This window comes from Nyctibius grandis, chromosome Z (assembly GCF_013368605.1).
Source record: "Nyctibius grandis isolate bNycGra1 chromosome Z, bNycGra1.pri, whole genome shotgun sequence".
Taxonomy (NCBI): Eukaryota; Metazoa; Chordata; class Aves; order Nyctibiiformes; family Nyctibiidae; genus Nyctibius; species Nyctibius grandis.
The window spans coordinates 31,182,050-31,203,750 of record NC_090695.1 but is presented as its reverse complement, the minus strand read 5'-3'; the positions used below and the strand labels follow the sequence as shown (position 1 = coordinate 31,203,750).

Genomic DNA, 21,701 nt, shown 5'->3' with positions numbered 1-21,701 from the left:
CTGGCTGGAATGAGTGGACTTTTACTGGGAGCATGCCTTAGACCAACAATTTGGCATGTTGAAAGGAAGGTTTTAGACTTCTGGGTGGGGAGCAGACTATGTGCATATTTGGCCTGTGATTGTTATGGTATGTCAGTATGCAGAGCTCAAATTAAAGTGGAAAACTGCTGATGAGCATTTAGGTCGTATGTCCCTTCCTAGCCATGTTCTGTTTCTTTTTATTTTCCAGATAACTTAATTCTGTAAAAAAAGGATCCCCCTTGTGACAGCTCTCAGATTGATACAACTTTAAAACTCTTTTTTCATGTGGGAAAATAAGCAGACTGCAGTAAGCGATACATCTGTTGCAATGAGACTAATGCAGATCTAATTATTTATTACTTTCTCCTCCTACCCCTCTCTCTCTTTCTCTCTCTTTGTGTTTCTTTAGAGGGCAAATGCCTCTACCTGGCAGAAGTCAGTTGGGGTTGCTAGTGCATGGTTTCCAAATGTTCAGCGTGGATGAAACTGGATGTGTATTTTTGCAGTAATTTGATTCCTACTATGGGAATACTGTTAGTTCCCTTAGCGATCAGCAAAGACTGAAAAATATTAGTGACTTGCATCACCATGACACAGTATAGCATTTGGCAGGTATATAGTTCAGCAGTTGAAATAGATGGGTTGAATTTTTAGAAAAGGTGTTTTCAAACTGAAGAATTTCTGGAAATAAAGTTTAATCTTGTGGTGCATGGTCTCCTTCTTACAGTTCAATCTTGCATGCAGGAAAAGATTCATCTTGCATAACAACAGTGCTGCTGCTTGCCAAAACCATGATGTTGAGGTCCTGCTGTTTCTCATGGGTGTCTTGGTACCATTCCCTCATCACTTCTGAGTCGTGGGTTGGGATTAAGGTCACCTGCAATACAAAAAAGGAGAAGTCCTGAGGAATAGACAACAGAAACAGCTGATAAGAAAAACGTCTTTGTAAGAAGACACAGCCAACAAGTATGTTTCTGTTTTGGAAAAAGTGGGTCTTTATGCAATAAATACTTGAATAAATGGATGGATAAAAGGAAATACACAAACACATAAGTAAGGTAAAATTACAGCAAAGAAGCAGTTTATCAAAATAAAACCTTGGTTTTGTAAGGTGCTGAGATGCAGCTTTCCAGACAATAGCAGTCTGTAGTCTGCACTGATAGCTCTTCAGATTATGGCCAAATATTTTGTTCACTTATTTATCATGACGGAAAGGCACATGAAGTTTCCAAGTGTATGTGATTACCATATAAACCATGAAATATTCACTTTTCTTTCCTACATACAAACTGCAATGTTTCCAAACTTGGATTATATATGGTATAGCAACAAGACGAAACAGCCAAATGGCCCTGTAGACCAGCTACCAACTGTTTTATTCCTCAGGAACAAGTCAGAAGGGCCAGAAACAGGTGAGCGGCTGAGTGTGGTGCAGCTCTGTGCTTCATTTGGGTGCTCCCTCACATCATCAGGGAAACGACGTGCTCAGCATGGGGACCCCATTCCGCAGCAGCTGCCATCCACTCCAGAGGCGCTCTGGCTTCCCATAGTAGGTTAAATTTCCAAGTAGACATACTAGTGAGGAGCCTACCTGCATGTTACTCTCCCACTGTGCCTTGCCCTCCAGCAGGGAGTCCAGAACAGCCCTGCTTGGCTCCTCAGCTGCAGAATCATTCCCGCTCACCACATAGTAGGATGACCGCACCCTCTTGAAAAACTCAACATCGACGTTCTTGCTATTGCTGTGGTTGGGAATGTACACCAGATCCAAATACACCGGAGGTCCTGGAGGCACTGCTGTAGATTTTACCACCTTAGTATTTCCAGGTCCTTTGGAAATGAAACAACAAAAGAATATATCACTAGGCTGGTTAAAAATGTGCATTTATTAATTACTGTTATAACCACTGAGGTGAGATGTGTCCAATTATGGCATTACCCTCCTACATCTAATGACATGTTTCAGGTTTGCTCTATCCCAATTACAATTGTAATGGGAGGAAAAACCTGAATAACTGTAACTATATAATACAATAAAAACTCACTACCACATAACCAACAATTATCTAGCGTGTCCTGCCATTCATCATAGGGCAATATGCCAAGTGAGCATCATGATACGATAAGACTTCCTGAGTTAGAGAGTTTTTACTATTGGTTATGTCACAAAATCTTTTATCATAAAAAATCTTTGATATATCTTTCTGAATTGTGGGTACCAACACTGGATAAAATATTAGACATTACATTTTACACTTAAATGTTATTATCAGACAGAGCCTTATCTTCTGCTCTAGCATATACCTGAGAAGTATGCTTTAAGGAAGAAGAATCTTCATATAGATTCTGAGAGAATCTATCTAAAGTGCTGAAGAAATGTACAGCATGAGGAACTATAGTGCTGCTTTGAAACATATCTACTAAGATACATGCAAATGATAGTGTAAGAAAGAAACAGTGGACCAGTTAAAATGGGGAAGCTAAAGACAGTTGAATGCTGGTTTGTTTGTACTGAATCCTAGACTTGCTCCTTGTAAAAAAGCTTTCAACAGAACATCAATCCTGACAACAGCAAAATCAAAGTAACCCCCGAACACTCTCTAACAATATCTGCCGAAAAGAACAGATCAGCACAATGCCTCCTTCAGTAACCTAATTCATATTTTATTACTACTTAGAATACAAAACAGTCATTCAAAATGACATTAACTTTCTGTATGTTCAGTCATCACTGATACCGTAAGACTTTAACCAGATTATGTGATGTACATGCTTAGTTCACTGAAAGTGCTCTTAGTATTGTTACAAATTTTGAAAATATTCCTTTAAAATTAATCCAGCAAACTAATAAAAGCATCCAATGGCCAATAGTACCTCTGCCTCCCACAATATTAAATGGCATTAATTTATGTTGAGAAATGTGCCTACTTATTTCTTACAATGAATAAAGTGGTTCACTTTGCTACTGATTTCACTTCACCTGCAAAAATGGTACTTCTAATTCTGTTAGTTGATTAACAGTTCAGACAGCTAGTATTGAGTTCTTTGTATTTTATGTACTCTCTGAGCAAATTGACACATCAAGTTTCTCAGATTACAAAAGTTAATTTAGTGAATTTCATGCATTTAAATGTGACCTTTACATGCTGGATTTATATTTAAAACATGGACTTTCTTTGGGGATTTGCTACAAACCACATTCTCAGCTGATATAAAGGCAAACTAACTTCACTGCAACAACTAAGAAAATCTTAACACCAGGGAACTGCTACCTTTCTTTACCTGTGGTTGCAGTCTTTGCTGACTTGGATGCTGTTGTATTTGCTGCATTCTTGGTGTCCTTATCTTTCTCTTCCAGTCGAGACTTTACTTCTGGATTAGAGATATTTTTGGTTGCCTTCTCCACAGACTCCTTCTTTTTTGGAGAAGCTGTTTTGGAAACTTTGTCTAATGATTCTTTTACAGCTGGCTTTGGTGAAGCCACTTGTTTTGATTTACCATCACTTTTTTTAACAGGAGAAGACGACTTGGTCTTAGTACCCTGCTTTTTTGTCTTTGTCTTTTCTTTGAGGTCCTTCTTCAAAGGTTTACCCAAATTCTGATCAACAGGCAGAGCCTCTGGATCAACCATGGAAACATCAGGGTGCCTAGGGGAAGGGCTGCAGTCCTGCATTGGGACAGGTGGCGGGTCAATGTGTTTGTACGTAATTGTCTTGTCCGTTGGAATGGTTTCTGACTCATCTTCCGAGTCAATGTTAGCATCTGCAGTGATGGAAGGACATTCCTCAGTCTCGGGGGGAACATCCGAATCAGTCTGAGATGGGGCAGACTCGCTCACGGACGTGGGAGGGGTTTCATCACACTGCTGCCCTTGCTGTTTTCCCCCAGAAGGTGGCTGGGCTCCCCCAGATTGAGTTAGTGGCTTCTCTTGATCTTGAGACTGTTCTTCACTTGCAAACCACTCAAGGGGGTTTGGGTTGATAAATGAGGGCGAAAGTTCAGTTTTGGGATGTTTATATTCGCAAGAGGACACAAGGCATAAGTCAACATCTTGACGGGATTCTGCTAACGATTTTCCCGGAGTGAAATGTGCACTTGCTTCATAGGAATAGCTAGTAGCTTCGAGTGACCTGGTGGCTCTCGCATCTGTCTCAAATGAGTAATCTGTGGCTTCAGGTGAACTGGAGACTTTCACAGTTGCCTCATAGGAGTAAGCCACGGCCTCTGGTGACCTGGTGGTTCTCCCAGTTGTCTCATAGCAGTAGTTAATGGCTTCTGATGACTTAGTGGTTTTCCCTGTTGTCTCATAGGAGTAATCCATAGTATCAGGTGATCTGGTAGCTTTCCCAGTTCTCTCATAGGAATAATCTCTGGCCTCAGGTGATTTGGCGGTTTTCCCTGTTGTCTCGTAGGAATAATCTGTGGCCCCTGGTGACCTGATGGTTTTCCCTGTCATCTCATAACAATAATCTGTGACCTCAGATGACCTAATATTTTTCGCAATTATCTCATAGGAATAATCTGTGGCCTCAGGTGACCTAGTAGTTTTCCCAGTTGTCTCATAAGAATAATCCATGGCCTGAGGTGATCTAGTAGATTTTCCAACTGCCTCACAGGAGTAGCTAATATCCTCTGGTGACCTAGTAGTTTTCTCTGTGGCCTCATAAGAATAACTAAGTTCTTCTGGTGACCTGCTGCTTTTCTCTGAATCATCTTTTTCTGGGCTGAGTAAAGGTTCTGGTCTGTGCTTTGTTAGGGGTTCCTGGTAACCAAATGCTTTGACAGAGGATGCTTGCAGTGACAACGAAGGTGTGTCACTAGCTGACACCGCTTCTGTGATTGCAGGCGGTGAATCTGGAAAACTAGGAGAGTACAGAGGAGAAGATTCCCTTGGAGTTAATGGAGATAGGTCAGATTTTGGTGACAGCTTTTCTCCTAGGCTCTGCACCTTTTCTGGGGTAAAAGAAGAATGTAGTGATATATCTCTGCTTGGAACAGCACCTGAAAAGGTTTCCTCTGGCAGTGGTGAAGTTACCTGCGATGGCGTATGAGCTGATGAAGTTGAGGATGAAGCTTCAATTTGAGAAACTGAAATAATTTCTGAAATATCTTTCTCCTGAGAGTAAGATGACTGCTCCACAGGGGAAATCTTCCGTGCAAAAGTAGGCTCCTGTATATCTAAAGGGCTATAATCTACTTCTGTTGGTCCATTTTCAGATATATGGTGTATACTGGTGCCTACATTAGGATAATCTGGAGATTGCCTACTAAAGTCCATTGCTAAAGACTGCTCAGGGGACTCCTGATCGAATTCTACTGACATAGTTGACTGCTCAGGAGATCTGTGGTCGTGCACTGGTGTTCTTGATTTTGCAGTTTTAGGTGAGAAATCTGGTGGAGAAATTGACATGGGCCTTGGGCACTCTTCCTTCGATGGAGACATTTCTGTTTCCTGAAAAGTTGTTGGTGTTTGTACAACTGACACCGAAAGAGAATCATCAACTTCAGTAGAGTGGGGAGATCCAACCTCAGCATGCAAAGAAGGAGATACATCGTCAGTAGTTGGTTCTGGAAATGAACTAGTAGCAACAGATGCTGTAGAGACAGAAGCTACTCCTTCTATGTGGGAATAGGTGTCTTCTGCTACAACCTCATCAACAGGAGTTGCAGACTTGTCAGAAACAGTGCCTTCAGAAATTGACATTTTGGTATCTTCTTTTAAAGAACCAAACTGACTGATATCTATTTGAGTAGGTGAGAGATCACCTGCTAACTTCCGCTCATCCAAGACCAGTGAAGACTGGGAGCTGCTGGGTTCTGTATCCTCCATTTTCCTTTCTAGGCTGAAGCCTTCCTTAATTACCATAAACTCCATGTTTTTTTCATCTTGTTTTTCTTGGAAAAAGCCCACAGAGCTGGCTTCAGAAGCTGGGCTCATCTGAAGAGGTGATTTTTCTTTTTCAAGTTTCTCCTCAGAAGGACTTCCATAATCTCTAGTGGAAGACTTTAAATCAGCACTCAAAAATGTATCGTAAGCGGTCTCTGAACCTATGAGTGGTGGACTCCGTAGAGGCGAGAGAACCTTTTCAATAGGAGATTCTGAATCTGGCACAGGCTCATCCATTGGGCTTATTCTGAGTTTTGCAGACTCATCTTTGACTTCACTGAATTCAAAGCTAACAGGAGCTTCTGTTGACTTTTCACTGGTTTCAGAGGGAAGCTGACTGGACTTTTCATCAGTGGGAGACTGATAATAAGGTGTGTGGCCAGCACTACCAGCAGCAGACTGTGAGGGAGATGCTACTTCTAACGTTTTATCTTCAGGGCTTGCACAGTGCTCTTCAGCAACTTCTTGATGTACATCAGGCAATGTAGCAACGGGGACAGGCTCAGACGAGACCTTGATCTCATTGGGAGTGAGCGAAAAGTTCACACTACGTTCACTCAGTGGTGTTTTGGCAACAGGTGATGGAGGGGACAAACTGTCAGATGGACTCTTGGCTGGACTACGTTTTCCACCAACATCTTCTTGATAGGGTTCTTTGATTTCTAATTTAGCAGTACCTTGGATTTCACTTTCTTTTTGCCAGTATACATCTTGGAATGCAGATTTGCAAAATTTGTCTTCCTCTAAAGAAGAAGGTGGTGAGATGGTGGAAGCTGAGGCATTATAGTCTTTGCCTTCTGTGGCCTCTGTTTTGGATCCTTCAGATAATCCATTAAAAGCATCCGGAAGTGGAGAAAGTTTAGGTCTGCCAAACTCTTGAGAGTACAGTGATGTCTCATACTTGGTAATGTTGACATACTCCTGAGAGGGTGACTCGCTTTCCTCATTGTTAGTTTCATCACTCATGACATCCCGAGGTGTTGACATTTCGTCCATTGGAGTCGGTTCACTGGATATTTCAATGGTAGACTGTGTGTAGCCTGAAGTAGCAGTGAATTCCTCAGGTTGATCTTCTCTGTTTTCTTCATCAGAAACAGTGGCTTCACTTTCTGAACCACCAGGTAACGTCTCATCATGGATAGAAGAGGCTGGTTCAACTGCTGGAGACTGAGGCTCTGACCGTTTTGTTGGTGTAATTATAAGTAGGCCATATTTATCTTCAACTTCACCAGCTTCTGCAGCTTTGTCTACCACAGCCATCACATAATCTTCAGCTTCTATTTTTTCAGTTTCCTCTTCATCTCTGATGTCTTCTGCTTTGTCTTCCTCCTCTTCTTCAGTCTCTTCATTTTCTGCCTTTTCTATTGCTTCTTTCCTGTCTTCCTCAGCCCGTTCATCTGATGCCTCATAATCTGCCTTTTCAATATACTTTTGATCTTTAATATTAGCATGTGCTTCAGCCATTATTTCTTCTAAGCTCTCTTCAATTTTTCTTGCTTCCTCCGTATATTGTTTCACGTTGTCCAGTGGCGTCTTTTCTTCTTTATCTTCACCTCGTTCTTCAGCTTCTTCTGTCTCTGCCTTTTCCTCATAATCTCCTGCTTCAGATGATTCTTCCAAGCCAGTTCCCTCGTCTTCAAACTTCTCATTGTCATCAGCCCTGTGCTTTTCCACAGGTTCCAATTCTTCAGGTGTCTGTTCACACTCACCCTCAGCCTCTGTGGTAGTTATGCCTTCATCAGAGGACTCGGCAGGTCCTTCCTTATCTAGTTTTTCTTTTTGTACTTCAAAGGCCTCTTTTTGTACTGTGCCAGTGAATTTCAGTTCATTGTCTATAAGTGCAACTTGAGGTTTTGTTTCTTTTTCTTCAGCTTTTAATTCCTCAAAATCCTTTGTTAAATCCTCTGGAGAAGACATAAGGGATCTCTCCGCTTCAAATTCCTTTCCACTGGCTGTAATTTCTGCAGCTGCTACAGCTGCTACAGTAGTGGCAGCAACTCCAACTGCTGCAAGGGCAGTTTGTGCTCCACCAACTTTGATCTCCTTCTTCACAGTCTTAACTTTTCCTTTTTCCTTTGGCTTTCCAGCAGGTACTGCTTCTTTCTTAGCAGGTTCCTCCTTCTTCTGTGGTTTAGGCTTTGCTGCTGGCTTTTTGGCTTCATTCAAAGGAGCAGCTGTCTTCTTTGTTTCTTTAGGAACCTTTTTGTTGTCCTTTTTAGCTTCTTTTTCTTCCTTCTTGATTTCTTTCTTCTCTTCTTTTTTCGCTTCTTTTTTAGCTTCCTTTGGTGAAGCTTCTTTCTTTACTTCCTTCTTAGTTTCCTTCTTCTCTTCCTTTTTCAACTCTTTTTTAACTTCTTTCTTGATCTCTTCTTTTTTGGGTTTTTCCTCTTTTTTGATGGGTGTTTTCTCCTCTTTTTTAGAAACCTCTTTCTTTGGTTTTTCTTTTTCCTCTTTCTTTTCTTCAGGTTTTGCTTTGACTTCCTTTTTCACTGACTTCTCCTTTGACACTTTTGGTTTTACATCTGTGCCTTGTTTTTCAGGAGTTTCAGATTTCACTAATTGTTCTTCTTTACTTGTTATGTCTTTTTCCATCACTATAGGTTTGGTCTCCACTTTTGCTGGTTTCTCTTTTTTAACTGGAGCTTTTTCTTTGCTTTCCAACTTCTGAGGCTTTTCCGGTGCTGGACTAGGCTTCGTAAGCTCCAGCGTTTCTTCTTTAGATTCTTTTCTGGCCGGCTTGCTTGGTGGTGTCTTTGCAGCAGGCTTGAGACTCTCCTTGCTGTCCGTTCGTTGTTTCAACTTTGCTTGTTTCACAGCTGGACTAGCAATGCTGCCAGTTAGGTCTTTTTGTGTAACCACTGGTTGTTTAAGAAAGTCTAAGTGTTTGAGTTTTTCCAGTCCTTCTAGAATATTATATTGGGTGCTGTTTCCAGGAAACAGAACTCGGATTATTTTTTCTGCAGGATTAGCTGGATGCCACACAATCAGGGACGAGACCGAGGTGAAGTAGGATAATGGAATGTCTAGTTCTTGGCCATTTGGTAGCAGGAATTCAGCTTTATCTTTGTTAGTACTACTCCACTGCTGCATAAAATATTGCATCTCTTTGCTATTTTTGACAGGATTAAGCACATACATCTCAAGCTTGCCAACTCCCATTTTCTGAAATAAAATGATGGGGTCAATGGTATTTCCCACATTTCTGAAAAGAGGTTCTGGTTTCATAGACAATTTATTTAAATACTGGAGAGTAAAACAAACTTCTTCTACACTCCTTTTTACTCTAAAGCTAGGATCCAGGTTCTTCAGGTTCTCAGGTACGTTAAGGAATACGACTCCTAAATCAGGTGAAATCAGATTTTTCATCCAGTCACTGTTGGTAGTAGACCCTTGGGACTGTTCCTCTTCTAGTTCGGCTATCTTTCGCTGAAGCATGCTATTGATTCCTGGCAGGTTGTCATCTCCAATGTGAGTGAGCAGAATGGAATCTACTCTGTCCAAGTGACGGATAAGTTTCCAAAAGCAAGATTTTCTTTCAGATCCCCCATTGATAAGCATGTTGAATCCATTCACTGCAAACAATGCAGAGTCCCCTCTTCCCCCTGGGAAAATATAACAGCAGGGTTTGGAGAGTTTCAAAAAGCCTCCTGAGGTTGGAGGTTCCAAAATATCAAAGGGTGATGGCACTTCTACTGATTCTGACAGATACTCTGTGAATTCAGAGAGTCCTTCCATTTCAGGCAATATGGAAGCTGAGTTGAGTTTAATGTTAATAAAGTCTTGAAGGTTGTGTCTGTCAAGGTTGGAATTTTTCCAATCCCCTTCCTCAGGGCAGAAAAGTGTTAGGCTGGCTTTGTTGGCAGGGTGTGTGGTGCTCAATAATTCACCAATCTAGGGTTGTAAAATAAAAATACAAAAAAATGCATGTAAATTCATTTTTTAATGACAATTAATGTCAGAACATAATATTTCCTGATCAGATAGATAAAACATTTTTCATTCACTTCTGCACTGGTCTACCTGTCCTAGAAGTTAAACGAACCTGTTACCACAATTAGTTTACTAGTGTATTTTTTAAAAAACAAAAAGGACCTTATTCCTGGTCCCTATTGCCTAAAGGATGACAATACTCCAAGGTTCCCCCTTCCCTCCTCCACGCTTTATAGGAGGATGGTACAAGCTTTTGTATTGAGAGTGTATGAGGACTATGAGGCCAACGCTGCCAGAGATGCCACTCTGGTTCATGAGTCTCCCTGCTGCCCCAGTCCGTCCAAAAGAGACAGCCAAATAGAATCACACAGAATCACACAGGATCAATCAGGTTGGAAGAGACCTCTGGGATCATCGAGTCCAACCATTGCCCTGACACCACCATGTCAACTAGACCATGGCACTAAGTGCCATGTCCAGTCTTTTCTTAAACACATCCAGAGATGGTGACTCCACCACCTCCCTGGGCAGCTCGTTCCAATGTCTAATGACCCTTTCTGAGAAGAAATTCTTCCTAATGTCCAACCTGAACCTCCCCTCACGAAGCCTGAGGCTATGTCCTCTTGTCCTATCACTAGCTGCCCGGGAGAAGAGGCCGACTCCCACTTCACTACAACCTCCCTTCAGGTAGTTGTAGACTGCAATAAGGTCATCTCTGAGCCTCCTCTTCTCCAGGCTAAACAACCCCAGCTCCCTCAGCCGTTCCTCATAGGTCAGACCCTCCAGACCCTTCACCAGCTTGGTCGCCCTCCTCTGGACTCGCTCCAACACCTCAACATCTTTCTTGAAGTGCACAGCCCAGAACTGGACACAGTATTCAAGGTGCGGCCTCACCAGTGCCGAGTACAGAGGGACGATTACTTCCCTAGACCGGCTGGCTACACTGTTCCTAATAGAGGCCAGGATGCCATTGGCCTTCTTGGCCACTTGGGCACACTGCTGGCTCATGTTTAGCCGGCTGTCGATCAGCATCCCCAGGTCTCTTTCCGCCAGGCCGCTTTCTAACCACTCTTCCCCCAGCCTGTAGCGCTGCATGGGGTTGTTGTGGCCAAAGTGTAAGACCCGGCACTTGTTCTTGTTGAACCTCATGCCGTTGGTCTCGGCCCATCTATCTAACCTGTCCAGATCCCTCTGTAGAGCCTTCCTACCCTCCAGCAGATCGACACTCCCACCCAGCTTGGTGTCATCTGCAAATTTACTGAGGGTGCACTCAATCCCTACGTCTAGATCATCTATAAAGATATTGAACAGCACCGGCCCCAGAACTGAGCCCTGGGGAACACCGCTAGTGACCTGCCGCCAGTTGCACTTTGCCCCATTCACCACCACTCTCTGGGCTCGGCCATCCAGCCAGTTTTTAACCCATCAAAGAGTCCACCCATCCAAGCCCCGGGCAGCCAGTTTGTCTAGGAGGATGCTGTGGCAGACAGTGTCGAATGCCTTACTGAAGTCTAGATAGACTACATCCACAGCCCTGCCCTCATCTACAGAGCAGGTCACTTTGTCATAGAAGGAGATCAGGTTGGTCGAGCAGGACCTGCCTTTCATGAGTCCTTGTTGGCTGGCCCCGATGCCCCGATTGTCCTGCATGTGCCGTGTAATGGCACTCAGGATGATCTGTTCCATCACCTTGCCTGGCACTGAGGTCAGGATGACAGGCCTATAGTTCCCTGGATCATCCTTCCGACCCTTCTTGTAGAGGGGCGTTACATTTGCTAATTTCCAGTCAGCTGGAACTTCTCCAGTTAACCAGGACTGCTGGTAGATAATCGAGAGTGGTTGGCAAGTTCATTTGCCAGTTCCCTCATCACTCTGGGGTGAATCCCATCCAGGTCCATAGCCTTGTGGGTATCCAGTTGGCACAGCAGGTCACTAACCGTCTCCTCCTGGATTACGGGGGCTTCACACAGCCCTCTGTCCCTAACTTCAGGCTCTAATATATAATATCTACAGAACAAAGCACATCCTCTCAACAGTGGAGAGTAACTGCAACCCAGAGGAGGCCAGCATTCTCCCAGGGGCAGCCGCCTTCCTCACCCCATCTCTCATGGAATATATTCCACCACACCATCATTACTGCAGTTCCTTCTGCAGCCTGGCTTCTGAAAAGCCAGCACTGCTCCCAGATTAGCATGACTGACTACAATGAGTTATTTCTTCAGAAATGCAAATAGCTACAAGTTTTGTATTTCTGAGACTATGAGGTACAGGACTAAAGAAAGAGCCACAAAAAAAGTGTTAGGGTTAAACATGCTCTTGTCATTATTTTGATTTTAAACTCATAGTGCACAAAAGTTTAAATCTAGACTAACTCCATAATTTTGACAGTATTTGAGAACATGCTAGTACCAAAACCAGCTGCTGAAATAAAGGCACAGAAAACAAGAAGTTCTATGTCATAGTATGAAGAGCTGTTCTTCTGTTCCAGTCTGAACTAAAAAACAATGTTTGATGGTCCCAGATTGGTAGACAAAAAACCATGAAAAAGTATGACATTTTATACCTTCTTCAAGGTCCACAGATACTTTCATTTGACTTTTTTTCACTGACAATTAGGTTAAATGTAGCCCATTTCTGTTCTATTTGCTCTTAACGTAGAGACTGCCAAATGATGTAAACTTCCTCTTCAAAGAAGTAATTCAGACAGCATCATGCAAAATACCACAAACTTCTTTGAACAGACTCAATTGTCAGTTCAAGCTGTAAGAACAGTTTTCATAAAGACAATGTACATTATGCTACAGCTGAATAATTAGAAAGACTTGGACCACAAGCTGAATCAGCAGAAGAAAAGAATATATAAAAAATTAATGTTGTTTAATTGCACTAGATCCCTTTGGGCCTCTGCATGTGTAAGTGTCACTTCTTTCTTTGTGTTACATAATTTATTTTCAGTATTTACCAAGAATAAAACTCAACAAAGGTGCAGTGGCTTTTATCAAAACAAAATAATCCAACCAATACCTAAATAAAGCAGAAAATAAATATTTTCTATCTTCCTTTGTCAGTCTTAGTTAGTATCCAAACCCTTTGACAGGAGTATAAATAAACCTCACCCATATGTCAGACATGGCTTTGTCTGCAAAGGAGCAAATTAAAAACAAAACAAAACAAAATAAAAGGAGAAAAGGACAAAAGATAAAGAAAATAGGAGAATCATTCTGGCTGTTTATTGCAAAAATAAGAAGAGAGGGGCAGCACAGACCACAGCTCTGAAATGGATTTAGGATCTCAAGTGTACTTATGCTGTGTCTCTGGTCAGGGTTGAAAACACATTATTAGGGAGAGGCAAAAGTAGTACACAATCACTTCCTCTGGGGGAATAAATACAAGTCTGTTGCACACATAAGGAGATAACTTGAATACAGACTGTTTCTCATGTAGAGCCAATTTTCTAGCTAGACAAAAAAAATCATATGGTAATACACTGGGCTAATGAATATACTGGGCCAAGGTTTGGGGTTAGTCCTCTCCCGTTCATATTATACCGTATTTGGATTTCTGTTTCATACTCCTAAATTCTGACTTTCTTTGCTTCTAAAAGTTGGCACACATAGTGCAGACAGTGTAAAGCCACTGGTAGCACAGGCCAATGAAAAGCTGGAGAAAAATTATTCCAGACATTGATCTTATCTGTTAGGAATAGCAAGTTCAGGTATGCCTCAGAAAAGGTCTCAATCGGTTTGCATTTCAAATGGTGACACCAAGGATATCGATAGTTTCACTGCTCACACTATTTGATAACACAGAGATGTAACCGCTCCTTCTCTGGATTTAAAGTCACTCTGTGAGCAAAGAGATGTATCTGTCAACCTGATCGTCTTTTCAAGCACTAAGAGGTATCTGTTGAGGAATCCTCAAGTTTTAAAGGTGTCACAGCTGGTGAAGGCAAACAGCAAGATGGCTGCTCAGAGAAAACACAAGATTGTTTCCTACCCTGGACCACGAAGGTAAAAAGAAAGGTTTTCCTCTGCTAGCTGTTGTTGCAGAGGCAGTGGAATGGGACATCTTCAATCTTCTGGCACAGGAGAAGTTGAAAACACCACTTTTAGGCATTGCCTGCAGGAAATTGTGCAGGCTAGAGATGGATTTCTGAATTAGACTTCATAAGAGTATCCCCCAAAGGGCATTTACTTATTTGTCAGAGCATCCCATGACCACAGTTCAGGTTTGGTCCGGTGAAGTAGAAATGGGATGAGGCCAGAAACACCAACTCTACACAGTACTCGTCAAACCTTACATGCTTATAGAATCATAGAATCATGTAGGTTGGAAAAGACCCTTAATATCATTGAGTCCAACCGTAAACCTAACACCGCCAAGTTCACCAGGGTCAGGACAGCACAGGGTGTTGTCCTTTCTTCTGATCATCACTTAGAAAACCACTAACCACCTTTTTCTAGCCCTTTTTTCTAACCTCTTTCCCAATTTGTAGGCCACCTAAAAATTTGGCAGTAATAGGACCCTTTAAAAAATGTCATATACAAGACTGCAGTATGGCAAATGCAAACATTCTTTGCTTTTGCAAAATCTTGTAGAAGCAGTGAGAGGCCAAGGCTTCAGAAACAATAAGCCAGAAGCCAACACTTTCAAAGAGCCACGTCAGCTGGCTGGTGAGCCTGCTGCCAGCCACAGAGATGAGCCAAGTGAGCCTTACTGGGAGCCCATGGGAGTACACTGTGGCAATCCCTTTGTAGCTGTAACTCATGACTAACCACCACCCCTCCGCTTTCCAGCCGACAGTTTCACTTCCTAATGGCAATGGTAGGATTTGCCCCTAGTTTTGCATGTAGTCATAAAGTAATTATGTGTTGCTAATTAGACAGAGATGCAAGGAGCTTGGGTTTGCAATTTCATAGAAAAGTAACTTTGCGAATTGCCAGTGAGTTTTAGGTGTCACGCGTGTTTCAGAAAACGGGCATCCAGCTCTTTCCCCAACCCTACAACCATATGCTGAACAAAGAGGCTTTGAGAAAAGGATCAAATGGATACAATAAGGTCATGCTGGAGCTCATGCAAACTTTTGCTTTTTCAGTGCTGAACTTTCAAATCTCACTGCACTGACATGCTCCTAATTCATTTTGGAAACTGTATTCCTAGGGATGCAGCCATGTAGTTTATTTAAATACATACTTTACACAGCAGTCAAATTAAGTGCGACAGCTTGTTTACTATGGATTCCTGCCCTATGGGAGCTTTCAGACACAGTACATTAAGCAAGACAGCAAAATAACAAGTCATGAAACAAACAACATTAAAATACTAGTGTACTTCATACTTATCTTTTTGGTATGTAAAAATCACAAGATTTACAGATCTCACTGGCCAAATTTTAAACACCATCATAAAGAAGACGAGCAGGTAGGTGGTAGAACTAGTCCAACAGACAGCCTCTGTCTTATTTAATGTCACCTATTACTTAGCTGCTACCAGGCAAGAACCTGGTGTCAAGTTCAATTTGACTGCTTTGTATGTGCACCTTAGATAAAAAACCTGTATACTTTAAACACAGCTCTGTCTCCTTCCATTATCAAAAGGTTCCTTGATTTTCTGTTTCTGGAAGTTAGGATTCAATTCCCCAAATTAAAATTTAATTTTTTTGTTAAGCAATTTACATCAAATCTAAAGTAAACTAAATAAATGTTTTGAAAGAAAGCCTATAATGAAGAGTAAAGAGCATCAGCATCAGGCTGCTGATGCTAACTCTAACAACACAGAGGGCCATTTTTAGTCATCTAGAAACCTCTGCCACCACACAACAATGTATGGAAGACGCTTTTCTGAACACACCTCTTGATCTGTGAAGATCTCAATGAAGTTCTGGAAGGAGAAGGACCCTGACTGAAGAATGAGTTCTCCTGTGTTTTCAAAGCACTGACCAGTTAGTATGAGAAGCTTGTGTCTTGCAGCATCTGTGATCAGTAAGCGCACCTAGAGTGAAGGAGAGAAACACATCAATAGTGGGAGTTACCATGTTTATCTATACTCTGCTGAGAACATGCATTTTACCTCTCCTAATTTAAAATGTTTTTGCACCAGAGTCTCCCAGGACTGTCGAAATGTTATCAAGTTATAGTGCTGTTTACAAAAGACAATGAGAAGGGTGCAAAAGTGAAAAAAGGAGGGACAAGAAGCAATTAGAGAGAAGATCTGATGAATAAACCAAACTAATGACATGGAGAAAAGAGCAAAGAGGAGACAGAATAAAATTTGAATGAAAAAAAAATATTTTCAATGAACAAACTTATTCACCAAATATAATCTTGGTAAATTTTAATAGCACTGTACCAGGACTGCCTTGGTGAACTCTGTTCCACGTGCTAATAAGAGGCAACTACATGTGTCCGACTCAGTTTTTGGAAGGCTATTTTTTCCCAGAGAAAGAATTACTGACCACTCAGTATTACTGCATTACTGACCACTCAGTTGCAAAAATGTCACTGAAAAGTAACAGTCACAAATCACACACAAAAGTGGCATATTTAGATTGTCATTCTATTGTAACCTGAATCATCTACAAAGTTAAAGGACGATTCTGCTTCACCATAATCATAAACTTGAACTTCAAGCACTCGGATACAGTCACACGCACCATTTACATCTCATGGTGTCACTAACTATGGACACGATAAGTTTTTGAAGTGTGTGAACCCAAGACCTTTTTCAATATACAGTAGTAAATTAAGTGGATGACTGATGGCACACGAGCTTGCTACTGACAAATAACCTTCTTCTGCATTTTGAAATAACTCTTAACTATATTAAAGTAGATGCTCGTCACTTTACTTGACCCTCACTAGAGCTACTAATAATTCCTGTTTCTTCCCTAGGGGGAGATTTACTTGCATACTAAAAGAAATCCATATATTCAGTATACTTCTGTTGGCTGACTTCAACTTAAATTTAAGAACAAAACTAAACAAAACCTATGTAAGATTCTGTACCGTTGAGTAAATTTTTTGCAAATACTTCAAAAGTCTTGTCCAACACTGAAAAATCAATTCAGCTTATGGTAAGGTAGGAACTTCAAGTGCACTAATTCCTCTGTTTAAGGAGGAATTAAGTTAAACCAGAATAGTGATTCCAGAACAAGGCTATTGATGTATTAAACTAAATGAGCAGAGTCTGTCCTGGAACAACTCCACATGATATTGCATCCAAGCTCCATCTCCATGGAGATGACATAATCACCTCAGCTCTCCTAGCAAGCGATTCTTTCAAATTTTTATATTGATTGTAAGCAATCAGTTGTTCATAATTCCCATACACGCCAGGGAGGCTAAGCCGGGAAGGCTCGACCTGAATCTCTGCTGTACAACTTATGTTTTCGGTACAAGTAGAAGAGGCACTGAATATGTATCTGAAAGAAGATCCCAACTCTACCACATTTTCATTGCTATTTTATTGAATAAGTGACCCTGATGCTAAGCAGCAGAAAGTTCCTTTGATTAAACGCAGGACTAATGCTGGTCTGTCACTAATTGCACTAAATAATTATAAATTCAGCAATATCCTTGCTGGATCGAGTGTATCTCTTTCTATTTCAGACAAAAATATAGATAAGTGCAGCCGGCTGTCTGGTGTGTGTTGCTCAAATCTTGTCTGTTTTAGCTGTATTAAAACCATAAAAGAACTGGCTTCCTCTTCTATGTTTTCTCTTGTTGCTGGCAGCAGTGCTGGGCAGTCTGCCAACTTATGTGTAAACTCACCAGGTTTTCCAACAGCAAAATTATTTCCTGGCTTATGAATCACTGATATGTGACTGTCACATAATTCCCCTTCAACCTATTTTATTAATTGATGATGAAATATGTTCTGCAGAGCTAGCAAACTATGGCAAGAAAAAAAGTAAATAAATGCTTGCAGATTACAGAGCATACTGTAGGATACACATGGAAGACCTTCAAGAGAAACATAAATTCTGTGTTTGGGTATAACCAAGGCTTCCTGAATGACTACCAGAAATTCACGTCCTGATTTCAAGACCACTCCATTTCAGAAGAAATACTGCAAGGTGATGATTCTGTTCAGCTTTACCCTTGGTTGAAGTCCCAAATTGGCTGAAGGAAGCAAATAGCAAGATGCAGCCTCAGTCAAAACGGAGCTAAAGACGGAGTGTGAACAGAGACAGGAGCATGAGCAGATCAGCAGTTTCCCAGACTTATGGCACAGTTGCAGAAGCATTAGAGCAACAGAGTGGAGTCTTCTTAAGAAGGAAGTAACTGTTCAGGGGAGTTTCAGAAACTTGGGTTTTTTTGGGAAACTACAGTCTCCCTCCCTTTGGGCCTCTCTCTTCTGGGAGGTATTTTGTCATTTGACAGAACATGACAGGAGCTTTGGGCAGAACCATGCTCAGACTACCACTGGTATGGCTATTACCAGCCAGATTAGCAGGAATTTCTTTTAATATAATTTTCCTTTGTTTTTCCTGAATGGACAGATTCAAGTTCCTCTTCTCGTGAAGTCAGAGATCCATGGTATATCGCTGTCTCCCCAGATGCAACCTGGCAATCTCTTGATATATGAAACTAAGTTTTCCATTTGCCATAATGGGCAGAGCATGTCTATTCCAACCCCGATTTAATTCTGCTGCCTCTTTCTTATCGTCTTTTTCTGGCTTGGGTCCAGTCAGAGTCTTGCTTACCCAGCCAAGGTAAATCTCAGTTTGTAAATTCTGACTGTGACCAGTTTGGCAAGATGAAAGTGAAGAAAAGATTGCCTCTCACAGTCTAGCAAGAGGAAATTAACCTAGCCAAACACCTTCCAGAGCCAAAGGAGTAAAGCCAGGGTTCAGAAGTCATTAATGGGCCTCAGACCGTGTTCTTCCATGTGGTCATCCATGAAAGGTATGATGAGCAACAGTGACAGAAACGTCATTTCCCTACTTTTGGCAGTTCCTTCAGCTATTCCCCTCCTCCACACACACACACACACACACTTTATAGCTTTTTACTCTGAATGAGTATATTAAGAGCTGCTACCCAGCTGACCCCCTTGCTCTTTACCAAGTACCTCTAATGCCTTGTAAGAGATTTTCATGCATAGTTTTATTGAATGAGCTGCCATTAACTAAGGTGACTTACTTATTTAAACTTTTACAACTTCAGAAATTTAATTTGTTTTGGTGTCCTTCCTCCTGTTTGTGTTTAATATCACTTAAGTTTGGTAGCAAAATAGATTTTTCACTATGTACTACAAGCAGAGCTGCTTTATTTCCCAACAGAAATGGTACTATGTCAGTACTTCCCAGCACAGGCTAGCAATGCAATTATCCCTATTTTTTCAACCTTCAGTGTCACTAGCTAAATTTGTCAATTTTGTCTTTGAGCTACATGTTCAGTTCTTTGACTCTAGGGAGTTCATGAGGAATTGGCAGTCCTCTCCAGGGGCACTCTCCAGAGTCCATTGATCATGTCACATACTTTTTGAAGGACAGATGGATCAACCCAGAGTCACCACCACATAGCTAGTAATTCTTCTCAAAGACATAAATTTGTCTCAGGGCACCTTCAAGCACTTTTTTCATGTGTAAAATAGGCATCCAGAGCTATAAACGAATGAAGGAGCAGAAGAAATGCAGATGCAGTTTCACCACAGCTGCCTCCACTTCATCAGGAAGGGAATTTGTGCATTATGAGAAAATGAGTGCTGGGATCAGAGGTGTGTTTCTGTCCTATGCCTCTGATGTTTTATCAGGAGTCTGGGAAACCAGGAAGACAGTCAAGGGATGGCTGATGTTTTTCATGATATTTGCTCCTAACGTGTCCTTTCATCCACAGTTAGGATGTGCTTTTAGTCTGCTAAGACTCTGAAAGACAGTATTGGAGTTTGTCGGTCACTATGCTGGAAGGCAGTAACTGATACTCAAGAATCATCTCAACTACATCTGTTTCACTGCTCTCATTCTGCCCACTTCGTGGAGCTTTTATGACGCATCCAATGAAGTATTTCTGACTTACCTCAGTGCTGACTGCTTCATCTGAGGGGTTGATCAGGACTACAGTTTCTAAGACATCACTTCTGTGGTGAAGAATCTTCTGACCTGCAAGCACAGAGAGAAAAAAAAAAAAGAAAAGAAATCAAATTCAACCAGCATGGTTGAAAACAGCATGAGTGTCTTGTATGTTCCACTGTGCAACAGCTCTCTGGTCACCCAGAGCAGTGCACACTGGCCACAGCAACTGCTGTGCTGCTCATCTCTTCAGAAACACTCACTGCATGTGGTCCTGTGGGCCAGAACCACTGCTCGGAAAATCCAAGGTAATGAAAACAAACTGGCAACAGTGCCAGGTCCTGTCCTTTCCCCTTAGCCAGAGGAGTCCCTGTAACTCACGTTGGTCTCACATAGCTGGTGCGGATCAGGGCCTGGAGTAACCATCACCACCTGAGCATCTGGCCCTGTATTTTCAGGGACGTATCTACATCACAGAGACAGCTGAGATTACATAGTCCTGTAACATGCCCAAGTGGTTTTAAATGAGCTTTTCCAGGAACTATTTGCAGCTTAGCTGCAGCAGCAGGGAAGTCAGCACAGGCTGCAAACTTCCCCTGTGAGAAGCAAAATGAATACTTGGGCTGTACTCCACGGCTAATGAGCACTACTTGTGAGACAAGCAAAGGAGCCCAGGGGTGTCCCCGCTGCCCACCACCACCAGCACTGTCCCACACGGCACTTGCGTTCTCCCTGTCACACACCGTGGGAGCACTCCTGAGCCAGGCAGCACCCCACACTGACCCCAGGTCCCCAGCCACACCAGAAAAAACAGGTGAAAGCTGGGACGCACCCTGCCAAAACTCCCCTTTCAGCCTTCTGCTAGTGTTGATTAACATTGGGACACTGTGAGAAAATTCCCTAATGGGATGGTCGGACATTTGCTGCGTTGCCCTGCTTCATCTTCCTCCTGCTTACAAAAACCGTAGGAAGCAATGTTAGTAAACAAGAGTGAACAGGCATACAAATAACAGCTAACTCCTGATTGAATAACGTCTGGGCAAGGTTGGAGCAGCTTCACAGCCTGCTGGCTTTCATACTTAGCAGTTAGTCTGTCTCTGTATTTAATAGTGATATTCATCTGATGGGGAGTGGATGCCAGAAAAACACAACCGGACTCTTGACATTCTTTTTCTTATGTTAATTGGCAAGTTCTTATCAGGGTCTCTTTCTGTGAGAACTGCAGTGAGATTAATTAGCAGTCGTATTGTCATTCAGAAATCCAGACTGGTAATTAGTCCAAAAAACCAGAAGAGCTCTCACTTCCAAGCAAAGTGCTCGGTGCAATATTAATGCCTTAAAATAACTGCGCTTAAAAGGAGGTACGAGGGACACAGAACAAGTCACCTATTCGCCGACTTAGAAACTAACTCCCCTGTAGAGAGACGTAAAAGAAGGAGGCCGAGAACGGCCCTGCTGAAAGGAGCTCTGCGTTCCTGAGAGCAGCCGCGGCGCGGGGGCAGCCAGAGAGAGAGCGGGGGCAGCCAGCCTGATAGGGCGGGCAGCCAGCCTGAGGGAGAGGGCGGGCAGCCAGGCTGACAGGGCGGGCAGCCAGCCTTTCCCACACCGCCCCGCCGCGGGGCCGGCACGGACCCCCCGGGCAGCCCCCGCCCCGGGCAGCCCCCGCCCCGGGCAGCCCCCGCCCCGGGCAGCCCCCGCCCCGGGCAGCCCCCGCCCCGGGCAGCCCCCGCCCCGGGCAGCCCCCGCCCCGGGCAGCCCCCGCCCCGGGCAGCCGGCCCTGCCTGCGCCGGTGATGCCCTCCCCTTCCCTGCCCTGCCTGCACCCCTCGTGCCCTCCTCTTCGCCCACCGAG

At 42.7% G+C, this 21,701-nt stretch overlaps 1 protein-coding gene across 1 annotated transcript in view; it reads right to left on the bottom strand.

Annotated features, from left to right (window-relative positions):
- Nucleotides 1-615: 615 nt before the first annotated feature.
- The window catches only part of MAP1B (microtubule associated protein 1B), a 76,208-nt gene continuing 55,122 nt past the window's right edge, over nucleotides 616-21,701 (bottom strand). The window contains exons 3-7 of the mRNA XM_068422700.1: nucleotides 19,858-19,940; nucleotides 15,689-15,829; nucleotides 3,304-9,799; nucleotides 1,613-1,851; nucleotides 616-898 (exon numbers count right to left, since the gene is read on the bottom strand). Of these exons, the coding sequence (XP_068278801.1) occupies nucleotides 743-898; nucleotides 1,613-1,851; nucleotides 3,304-9,799; nucleotides 15,689-15,829; nucleotides 19,858-19,940 (7,115 nt within the window). The 3' untranslated portion in view covers nucleotides 616-742. The remainder of the gene's footprint in view (nucleotides 899-1,612; nucleotides 1,852-3,303; nucleotides 9,800-15,688; nucleotides 15,830-19,857; nucleotides 19,941-21,701) is intronic.